At 38.6% G+C, this 12,027-nt stretch overlaps 1 protein-coding gene across 1 annotated transcript; it reads left to right on the forward strand.

Annotated features, from left to right (window-relative positions):
• The first annotated feature begins 219 nt into the window (after nucleotides 1–219).
• Nucleotides 220–2,375, forward strand: LOC110530924 (homeobox protein Mohawk-like). Its single transcript, XM_036985536.1, has 3 exons — nucleotides 220–373; nucleotides 550–703; nucleotides 1,703–2,375. Exons 1-3 carry the CDS (start codon nucleotides 266–268, stop codon nucleotides 2,053–2,055), a joined length of 615 nt encoding a protein of 204 aa, XP_036841431.1. The 5' UTR covers nucleotides 220–265; the 3' UTR covers nucleotides 2,056–2,375.
• The last annotated feature ends 9,652 nt before the right edge of the window (nucleotides 2,376–12,027 follow it).

The following is a 12,027-nucleotide window of genomic DNA, read 5'->3' on the forward strand; positions in this document are numbered from 1 at the left end:
ACAACTAAGAGACAACTACATATCACATTCGTAGAAAGTACATTTTTCAATTCAGCAAAGTTAGTGCTATGCGTGGGCTGATTTTTGGTCCTAGTCTATTCCTGAAATATCAGGTATAGCAACCCTATCCTTGTAATAAACCAGGAAATGATGACAACTCCTCTCCCATCAGAAGATTAAGCATAGTTCTATCATATTTCACCTTACACACAGGTCTTGTCTGGGCGGGGTCAAAGTTTGCCACAAGCGCCAGGCGCTTCAGGACATGGCGAGGCCTCTTAAGCAGTGGCTGTACAAACACAAGGAAAACCCCTACCCCACCAAGACAGAGAAGGTCCTGCTCGCCCTGGGGTCCCACATGACTTTAGTACAGGTGAGCGGAGGCAAACCACACACCCCTCAAAGCAAGGTATGGGTTTGGTCAAATGGATACCTCCATGGACGAAAAAAGCAGAAACTAGTCAGACATTTTGTTAGCTGACAAGTTGGAGTTCTGAAATTCATCAAATTAATGTTCCTTTTTTCATTTTTTTTATGCTTATGTTGCAGGTCTCAAACTGGTTTGCCAATGCCCGGCGGAGGTTGAAGAACACAGTGAGTCAGCCAGACTTAAGTTGGGCTCTACGGATCAAACTCTACAATAAATACATCCAGGGCAACGCTGAGAGAATGAGTGTCAGCAGTGAAGACACCAACTCTGAGGGTAAGAGAGACTGAGGCTAGGCTAAGCAGGGTTATAGCTGGGGATGTAACCTCAAACATTCTAAGTGTTCGTTTTAACACTCCCCAAGTGTCTATAGTGTCCCATACCACACAGAGTTAATGTTACACTTTTTTCATTTCTGTAACTCTGAAAAAGTAGAAAATGAACACCAGCCATTCAACAAAAAATTCACTCTACAATAACACTGAAGGGTGTGAATTTATGCAGTGGTGGAAAAAGTACTAAGTTGTCATACTTGAGTAAAAGTAAAGATACCTTAATAGAAAATGACTCAAGTAAAAGTAAAACTCACCCAGTAAAATACTAATTGAGTAAAAGTCTAAAAGTATTTGGTTTTAAAAATTCTTAAGTATCAAAAGTAAATGGAATTGCTAAAATGTACTTAAGTATCAAAAGTAAAAGTATAAATTATTTCAAATTCCTTATATTAAGCAAACCAGACAGCACAGTGTTCTTTATTTTATTGATGGATAGCCAGGGTCACACTCACTCAGACATATTTTACAAACGAAGCATTTGTGTTTAGTGAGTCTGCCAGATCAGATGCAGTAGGGATGACCAGGGACATTCTCTTGATAAGTGTGTGAATTTAACAATTTTCCTTTCAAAATGTAACGAGTACTTTTGAGTGTCAGGGGAAATGTTTGGAGTAAAAAGTACATTATTTTATTTCAGAATGGAGTGAAGTAAAAGTAAAAGTTGCCAGAAATATAAATAGTAAAGTAAAGTACAGATACCCCCAAAAATACGTAAGTAGTACTTTAAAGTATTTTTACTTAAGTACTTTACACCACTGAATTTATGTTATGCGAAATGAACTCTCTGTGTATTTTTTTTACAAATAGAGTTGCTGACCTTTTAACACTGCAGTTGAAACTTAAAAATGTATGTTTGAGATGTTCAGCCTCTTTTGGAGACCAAAGGCAGTTGACGGAGGACCAACATTATTATTATTATATATTTTTTTGTTTGTTGCAGATGATGAGCTTCACTTACAAACTCCAGCTAGCCAACCAGAGCTCTCCAGGCCCTCACTTAAGAGTGTCATCAAACAGGAGAACAGGACTGATCCTGCCTTCAGTGACGACTATGTCGCTCCACCCCCCAAGTACAAGAGCAGCTTGCTGAACCGGTACATTAACGACACCCTACGACACGTGATGGCAACCCCTGATGACGTCACAAAGTCCCACCTGAGGAACCACTCAGGGTCGTTCAGCTCCAACGAGTGTGACGACGAACTCGTATCGCCTTCTTCTTCTGAGGCAGAGACAAACTCTCTCTACCATATGGGTAAGGGATTTCTTATTCTTTGGAGACACTTTACTTGAAATGCTGAACAAAGTCTACAGAACGCTGCCATATGCAGGATATAAGAGATGTCATATGCAGACATACTAGCTAACGTACTGTAGCTTTACAACGACTGGACTCGGTTGTGGATCAGTGACATGGCACTAGCTTACTTCAAGGGTTAACGGTAGAATATGCAGAAATAGCTCCACCATTTCCTGGTTGCTAAAATTCGAATAGTTTGCCTAATTTTAGTTTACGTGACAAAACAAGCAGTCATTATGTAGAGAATCATTGTATCGTCTAAACCAGGGATGGGCAACATCAGTTAATTTTGTACAATTCTGCACAATTTGCCATGGAGTTTAGAGAACATTTAGCTATTTTACAGCAAGTTTGCTGCATTTCTACACATTTTGCTATGGGGCGGAGAGAAGATTTTCCAATTTTATAACAAATTTCATGCAATTTTGCACATTTTGAGGCGGAGGCATAGCCATGGGAAGATATTGTGCATAGGAGGGTGCTCTGAGGAGTAGCCTAAGCATAGGAAACGATTTGGTAACAGTATCACTGCAGCCTAGAGTAAATGGAATTACATTTGCCAAAAATATATAATTACTCCTGCCTACTGTATACAGAAATAAAATTATTAAAAATACTTCACCAGAGAGCATGACTTCATTAGCTTATTTTAAAGCTTTATTGTTTCAAACCTCAAGCGTGTAGGCCTATGCCTAGAGGACCTCAATTTGGGCAGCGCGAGTGGCAATAGGTCTAGCTGATTATTGAGATGCGGCTGTCAGTGAAACACAATGCATCTAAAATATGTGAAGATAATGTGTCTTCAGTATAATTGGAAATGTTGAGACAAGAAGAAGGGGAGGGGTGTGTGTGGCAAAGATATAGGCAAGTGTCTCTCCAGAATGGCTCAGCTGTCTCCTGACAGTTCTTGCACAATATTGTTTTTTGCTAATTGTTTTCCCTTTGAATGTTTATTTTCATAAATTCCCCATTACACGTCACCAGTAGTAAATGTATCGTTAATCCCCGTCATTTGTTACATTAATTTCTGTTAATGCATGGATTAAACCTCTCTAGGATAGGGGGACAGTCGCATCTCACTTGGCCAAAAGCCAGGGAAAATGCAGAGCGCCAGATTCAAATAAAATTATATAAAAATCGAACTTTCATTAAATCACATATATAAGATACTAAATTAAAGCTACACTCGTTGTGAATCCAGCCAACATGTTAGATTTTTAAAAGGCTTTTCGGCGAAAGCATAAGATGCTACTATCTGATGATAGCACAACAGTAAACAAAGAGAGAAGCATATTTCAACTCTGCAGGTGCTGCACAAAACGCAGAAATAAAATAGAATTCATGCCTTACCTTTGACGAGCTTCTTTTGTTGGCACTCCAATATGTCCCATAAACATCACAAATGGTCCTTTTGTTCGATTAATTCCATCCATATATATCCAAAATGTCCATTTATTTGGCGCTTTTGATCCAGAAAAAAACAGCTTCCAATTTGCACAAAGTCACTACAAAATATCTCAAAAGTTACCTGTAAACTTTGCCAAAACATTTCAAAATACTTTTGTAATACAACTTTAGGTATTTTTAAAAGTTAATAATCGATCAAATTGAAGACGGGTCTATCTGTTTTCAATAGAGGACGAGAGGAAACTAACGCTACTTTTCAAGTCTTGCCCAACTCTCAACAGCGTTACCCTTTTCCAAGATGGCCGTATTTCTTCATTGCACAAAGGAATAACCTCAACCAAATTCCAAAGACTGGTGACATCCAGTGGAAGCAGTAGGAACTGCAAACAAATGCCTAAGAAATATCGTTTCCCCATGCGAACCCAATGAACAGACAGTGACCTCAAAAATAAATAATTCTGAATGGTTAGTCCTCTGGGTTTTGCCTGCTACATAAGTTCTGTTATACTCACAGACATGATTTAAACAGTTTTAGAAAGTTCAGTGTTTTCTATCCAAATCTACTAATAATATGCATATCTTATATTCTTGGCATGAGTAGCAGGAAGTTGTAATTGGGCACTCTATTCATCCAAAAGTGAAAATGCTGCCCCCTATCCCAAAGAGGTTTTATTTAGGCGTACAGTCATTTACTGTGAAGTTGGAGTGAAAGCGGCACAACCTGCTACACTTCTGAGAAACAAGTTTTGTTTTATTTCATTCCATCATTTACGAGTTTTGTCAATGTTTTCATTGCATTTTGTTTGAAGCGCTCCATGTGAGCAATGAGCACATATCTGTTTTTTCTATCCTCTTAATGTTGATGGAGCGTGCGAGCATTAGCACACATAGGCTAACTGGATGTCTGATTTCTGATTGTCTTAACTCACCACCGCTAAAAAGCTGAGCTTCTCAGTAATTTTTTAAATAAAGTTAGTTTTTAAAAAATGCGTCCATTGTGAACAATATTTCCTCACAGTATTTGAAAAATCTTTCCAACACTCTCCCCCTCAATAATCACCAGGCTTCGCTTTGAAAGACCAAAACGTCATGCTCTGAGTATCCCATATATCCAGTGGAAACCTCATAAATTAGCCTACCTGAACACGTTTCCTTTTGCGCAAAAACAGCTGTGTCTGTCCGGATCTCACTGGTGTGGAAACTCTTAGGGTCCAGAATAGGCTAGTTGATATAAAGTTTGCAAGCTTAGGGCTGGACCTTCATATACAGTCATTGGGCTGGATCCAGTAAGACAGATAGAAAGGTGACAGACAGGCGGAGTATAGAGAGATAAATGTACCTGCATTTTCATCCGGATATTTTACGTTTTTATTTGTCAGATTTATGCATTTTTACTTAGTTAACAATATAAGTTATAGGCCTACTGCTACATTGGCCTAGGCTGTCTCATTTATTTAGCTGCCAATGGCTCATGGTGAACCAATGTGTCCATATTGCAGAGGTTGGTGCTCTCGCATTGGTGGCATTTTAACTTTTAGATGTTTATCATTTTTATTCCGATTTGTATTATTAACCAAGTGAAAATGATTTTGAGAAACAAAAAGCACAGATATAGCATACATAGAACAGATATACCGCTTCATAGACTTGCTTTCAATGAGAATGACAGATCTATAACTCACATTTCTACGTAAATATGGTTTTGTCGCCCAAAAAGTTATTTTGCAGCTTTTAAGATTTGCCGCTTTAGGTTTGCAGAACTTCTGTTCATTCAGTTGGTCTTATCGGTCAATGTTGAAAGCTTTGACAAGACACAACTAGGTTAGAGGGAGATATGTTTGACACTTGGGTGCACTTCAGGACCCGAAGTTAGGAGCACTGCCCTAAATCAGGTTGACAACTCTAAACTCCAGAAAGGTCCTGGAACCAAAGCAACAGCTAATAAGAACTTGTGCTGACATCTAAATCCATTGCTTATAAAATCCTTGATCTTGTTTAGCCAAAGACAAAGTATTAGACTACTTCATTGGTCCTATGATTTCCATGATCCATATTCTAGTGTGTTGTTTCCTTGCCATGGTGGAAAATAGCAGATCTCAGGGTCAATTACAGAATGTCTGAGATTTTATTGTCCCCAAGGTGAGACATGAGGACCTTTGCCAAAGTTTCTGGTACAAATGGCGTTTCAATGTGGATTTTTGCTTAGACCCTGTTACTAAAGCACCACAGACTTGCTTCTGGAAGTTCAAATAATTATATCCACACTCAAAGTTGCAAGTACAGTTTCTCAAATTGGTTTATAAAAACATTACAGTATATATCACATACATTTCTTACCTCATTAGCCTATGTCACAAAATACCTAGTTTTAGGGTAGGCTACCAACAGAACATTGGTAGAACTGAACATGACATTCAGATATCAAGAAACATTTCAGATTTATATACAGGCACACAGCAGATTTTTTTGGTGTGTCCCTGGAGTATTTAGAGGGTTCTTAGAGCTTCTCTGGAATGGGAGTGGAGAGCAGTGCTGAACCTTGATGCAGTCTCGAAAGAATTCAGTACGTTAACACTTTTACACTGCACTGGGGAGGGGTAAGAGTCACTACGCCTATCTGGGACATGCTAATTATTGTTGTTTCTTGGATGTCCAATATAACGACAGGTCATCAAACACTAAATCTGCCTGCCAAGTGAAAGTCTTCAGAAAGCGTCTACACACTGGGGATCTTGACGTTGAAATATGCTGTTAAACTATAACAAGTGGTCTTTCCCTTCAAGGAGCCAGAGACTAATAAATCTTACTGGATTCATGTTTTATATGGAGTGAGGACACTGCACACTTTTTTTTTACCTAGTTTGTTGCAAAATGAAAACATTCATGGTGAGACACAAGTTCCTCGTTTTCTGATACCCTAGATGAACAGTTATACTTTTTGGTAGTTTGGTTTCAATCTTTCTCAATTAGCAACTGATTTCGATCTGTAGTGCCAATCCAGCTCTGACTAACTTTTGAGGGCAAGTGAAAACTCTCTGCCCTGCATCCCCTTGAAGTCCAGGGTTGTGCAACACTACTTTATGAGTTCATGACTTCTATGATCAGAATGGTAACGTTATTTTCAGAGTAAGCCAAGGAATTTAATATTTGTTGTAGTTGATGTCCCAGGTCAGACTTGGTCTGAGAGATGCTAACATGATTTTTAAGGTCTTGTACAAAACACTATTTCAGTCAAATGAATGGATAATTCTTGTAAAACATAAATGACGCAGAGACAAACACAGCAGAGTACAATTTCCCCATAATGATTTACATGTGCATTTTTATTTAGTAATAGGTTTCCAGAAAGTACTGTTGTTTTTTAAAACATAAATGTCAGAACCACCAAAAAAGAGTAGAGACATTCAGTAGCAAAATGTGAGCGGCGTCAAATGATTTATTGTCTGCCTATAATTGCTCTTGGCCTGGGCCTTGTTATAGAAATAGGAGTCTGAGATGTTTCAGGCATTTTGAAAGCGGCATTTTGTATGCTCGCAATTGGCCTCTAATTTTCCTGCTCATAGCTCCCTGAAGAGAAATATATTTTGGTCCGTCTGACTTGTCTCAACAAAACAGATAGCCCTACTGCTGTGTTCACATGAAAAACGTGTGAGCAAACATGCAAACCAACACACTATTTCTTACTCATTTATAAACCGAATCATAAAAAATGATGATAACACCCAAACTATAAACAAAGTGAATTTTGTAGATTGATAAACCAACATTTGAGCTCAAATCAATATGTTTAGTGGAACCAAAAACACCCAGAAGGTGAGACACTGCCACTAAAGATCCATAGAGGGAGTATTACAGTACTTGTCGCTCATTCACACAATACTCCTATACACATTTCTATGATGTATGATGATCTGCAGTTCTCAGCCAAACATAAAGGGAGAGGGCAGAGGGTTGATTGAAAAACAGTGAAATACTTTATGGATGCAAACGAGCTCTGGAGACCTGGAAACAGAGTGTCTGTGTTCATGACACTGCACAGATATTGTATTTTTCCATCTGAAAAGGCACAGGAGAAACATAATTGCATTTGTTTTGGCCGGAGTGCTTATGAGCAGCCAGACTGGAGTACTTCATTGAGTTAAGGCCCTCTGGCGCAGTTAAAGTGCACATGTGCACATGTGCACACAAACACACACACACACACACACACACACACACACATGCAAATACTGTAATGCACACAGAAACTGAAAAATATGAATAGAGAACACAATGCCAAAAAACACTCATACATAGTACCAGTCAAAAGTTTGGACACACCTACTCATTGGTTACTACATCATTCCATATGTGTTATTTCATAGTTATGATGTCTTCACTATTATTCTACAATGTGTGCAAACTTTTGACTGGTACTGTATGTAAATAAATATTTGCGAAGTATAGGTTCCAGAAAACTCCATACTTTATCATTAATTGGCCTTTACTGTACGATAAATGTAAGTCTGGCTTTTTTCTATCCATGTTTTCAGACACAGGGAACTATGCATCAACTAGATGTGACAGGTAAGAGTATGTTTGTTTGTTTGTTTGTTTATGGACCCCTTCTATCCAGTGTACCATTCTTTATAGTGAGTATAAGCGCTCTAGATGCATAAGAAAGAAGACATATTCACTTCACAGTCCAGCATAAAGATTTAGTATTATTCATAAACATGTAATAATGCAACCTTTCGTTGTGGCACACCCACATTGGGATGAGCAAATAATGGCAATCTAGGCAGATGCATTTCTATGGCTATTGTCTGTTAGTAGGAAGTCTCCCTGTTGTGAATGATGATTTCATCTTGGGTAGTGTGCATTAATGATACGATCTAGGCTCTAAATCTCTAAATCTCTCCTTTATGTCATTCGCAGTGAGGGGAAGAGTGAGAGAGGCCAGAGGAGGGAGGAGGCAGAGTGGAGAGAGATCCACGCTGCCATGGCTCTGACTAACTTGGCCCAGGGGCAGTGCTGCGCCACAGGGACTACCACCACCAGCTGCATCATCCAAAAGTCCTCCCACATCTCAGAAATAAAGACTGTCAAAGTGTCCCTGCCAAACAATGTCTAGACCACTCCGAGGTGAAGTTTCTCTTGATCTAGCCTTCCCCTCCGCCAATCATAACCTTAACCATTAGTGGGGAAAACTCAAAACTGACCCAAGATCAGCATCTAGGGACAATTTTACCCTTCATCGTCTGGACCAGGGCCGCTCTGGTCCCTTGAATTACATATAATTTATATAAGAAGTGTTTACACCCTCATGTTAAATGGTAGTAAGGAAAAAATATATAAAATACTAAGATGGAATCGATTTAACACTTAACACCAATGTAGAGTGAAGGCAATAATAACCAGTGTTGGCCAGAGTTACATAAACTCTGAAAATGTTAAAAGTGCACTAAAACTTCACCTAATTTCAGTTTGTGACAAAACAAGCAATTATAGTGTAGAGAATCATTGTACCATCTAAACCGCTGTGAAATATATTTTCCATATCCAAAAGTATTGTATTTTCAAATGTTTGAAGTTTGTACAACACTGAAAGTAAAAGATGCAAAAGCTAAACTTAACCGGAAGCATAGAAATAGTGCACATACAACAGATATACTGCTTCTTAGACTTGTTTTCAATGAAATTACAGATACAGTAACTCAGTAACATTTTTATGTGAATTTGGTTGAGTAGCCCAAAAAGTTACATATTGCCATTTTAAAAAGCTTACACTTTCGAAGGTATAAACATGTATTGTGGGGCAATAGACAGTGTTAATTTTAATAATTTAGGAGTTGTGAAAGAGAAATCTTGTTGTGAAAGAGAAATCTGAAAGGACAAATGGTTACCATGATGTAAATGTAATTATTAGATCAATAGTTCTGTAGCAGTAATGCATAATAATGTGCTGTTGAAATCATGAAAGAATATAGCAGCATATTTCAGAGTAAAAACAGAACTGAGGATTTTATAACACTAAATACCCGTTTTGGAAACGTTTCCTTTGGTAGTCTCACCTCATGGTCTGGGTAACACTGTTTTGCTTAGTTTCTCGCAGTTAACATTGCCCAAGTAACCACATAGCTTTACATTTGCTTAAAAGTGCAGTAGACACAGTGGTGATTCTTGTTTCTTTAGAATGCTGCTGGCTAGGGGTTCTTCATCCAGAAACCAAAAACCAACAAGATAACCTACATTAAGCCAGAAGCCTACAAGAAAACATATATCGAACCTGCCGAAAAGATCATAGTTCTTTCCATTAACCACGCTATGCCTTACAGTATTCTTCTGAGTCACTATTTCTATCGGCTGGTAGATGGTGACATGTTTTGGGTCAATGTGTGTATTTTTCTATTTGTAACCATGATATTTGTTTGATTACATGAGAACTATATTTTTCACTATATACTGTATATACTGTATAACCATTTTCTATTTTTCTCAATGACTTAATTTATATTAACTTTAAGAGACTGGATTTGTATCCTAGGTAAAAACTATTATCACAACGTAGAGGTGGAAATACTTTGAATGAACTGCAGCTATTTGGATAAATACTTAACTTTTGTTAATCCTATCCTACTACAGTGCCTTGCGAAAGTATTCGGCCCCCTTGAACTTTGCGACCTTTTGCCACATTTCAGGCTTCAAACATAAAGATATAAAACTGTATTTTTTTGTGAAGAATCAACAACAAGTGGGACACAATCATGAAGTGGAACGATATTTCAAACTTTAACAAATCACAAACTGAAAAATTGGGCGTGCAAAATTATTCAGCCCCCTTAAGTTAATACTTTGTAGCGCCACTTTTTGCTGCAATTACAGCTGTAAGTCGCTTGGGGTATGTCTCTATCAGTTTTGCACATCGAGAGACTGAAATGTTTTCCCATTCCTCCTTGCAAAACAGCTCGAGCTCAGCGAGGTTGGATGGAGAGCATTTGTGAACAGCAGTTTTCAGTTCTTTCCACAGATTCTCGATTGGATTCAGGTCTGGACTTTGACTTGGCCATTCTAACACCTGGATATGTTAATTTTTGAACCATTCCATTGTAGATTTTGCTTTATGTTTTGGATCATTGTCTTGTTGGAAGACAAATCTCCGTCCCAGTCTCAGGTCTTTTGCAGACTCCATCAGGTTTTCTTCCAGAATGGTCCTGTATTTGGCTCCATCCATCTTCCCATCAATTTTAACCATCTTCCCTGTCCCTGCTGAAGAAAAGCAGGCCCAAACCATGATGCTGCCACCACCATGTTTGACAGTGGGGATGGTGTGTTCAGCTGTGTCGCTTTTACGCCAAACATAACGTTTTGCATTGTTGCCAAAAAGTTCAATTTTGGTTTCATCTGACCAGAGCACCTTCTTCCACATGTTTGGTGTGTCTCCCAGGTGGCTTGTGGCAAACTTTAAACGGCACTTTTTATGGATATCTTTAAGAAATGGCTTTCTTCTTGCCACTCTTCCATAAAGGCCAGATTTGTGCAATATACGACTGATTGTTGTCCTATGGACAGAGTCTCCCACCTCAGCTGTAGATCTCTGCAGTTCATCCAGAGTGATCATGGGCCTCTTGGCTGCATCTCTGATCAGTCTTCTCCTTGTATGAGCTGAAAGTTTAGAGGGACGGCCAGGTCTTGGTAGATTTGCAGTGGTCTGATACTCCTTCCATCTCAATATTATCGCTTGCACAGTGCTCCTTGGGATGTTTAAAGCTTGGGAAATCTTTTTGTATCCAAATCCGGCTTTAAACTTCTTCACAACAGTATCTCGGACCTGCCTGGTATGTTCCTTGTTCTTCATGATGCTCTCTGCGCTTTTAACGGACCTCTGAGACTATCACAGTGTAGGTGCATTTATACGGAGACTTGATTACACACAGGTGGATTGTATTTATAATCATTAGTCATTTAGGTCAACATTGGATCATGCAGAGATCCTGACTGAACTTCTGGAGAGAGTTTGCTGCACTGAAAGTAAAGGGGCTGAATAATTTTGCACGCCCAATTTTTCAGTTTTTGATTTGTTAAAAAAGTTTGAAATATCCAATAAATGTTGTTCCACTTCATGATTGTGTCCCACTTGTTGTTGATTCTTCACAAAAAAATACAGTTTTATATCTTTATGTTTGAAGCCTGAAATGTGGCAAAAGGTCGCAAAGTTCAAGGGGGCCGAATACTTTCGCAAGGCACTGTATATGTCACAAAAAATGATGAAACATGCATTTTGTTCTTTGCTCAAAAACCACTTGTGTCTTGGTCTTATAGAATGAGTTTTAATGCTGCACAACCATATAACATCTGCTAGTATTGGCTGGATGAAGGACATGGGAAGCCTTTGACATCTGACAGAGCGGACTTATCGTGTTCTATTTGGGAAAATTCTCCTGACACTGTACATAAGCACATAATCATACACTGGGCTCTGAGACGATTCCCTAAAACATAGCTCAGTAGTATTTTCCACTGGTCCCTTTCTCAATCAATCAATCAATCAATCAATCAATCAATCAATCAAATGTATT

The sequence above is a fragment of the Oncorhynchus mykiss genome, chromosome 8 (assembly GCF_013265735.2).
Source record: "Oncorhynchus mykiss isolate Arlee chromosome 8, USDA_OmykA_1.1, whole genome shotgun sequence".
In the NCBI taxonomy this organism is placed as follows: domain Eukaryota; kingdom Metazoa; phylum Chordata; class Actinopteri; order Salmoniformes; family Salmonidae; genus Oncorhynchus; species Oncorhynchus mykiss.

Coding starts and splice junctions, on each gene's coding strand:
- LOC110530924 (XM_036985536.1), top strand. CDS start 266: ATGGCGAGGCCTCTTAAGCAGTGGCTGTACAAACACAAGGAAAACCCC. Junction 374..549: donor CCCACATGACTTTAGTACAG/GTGAGCGGAGGC, acceptor CTTATGTTGCAG/GTCTCAAACTGGTTTGCCAA. Junction 704..1,702: donor TGAAGACACCAACTCTGAGG/GTAAGAGAGACT, acceptor TGTTTGTTGCAG/ATGATGAGCTTCACTTACAA.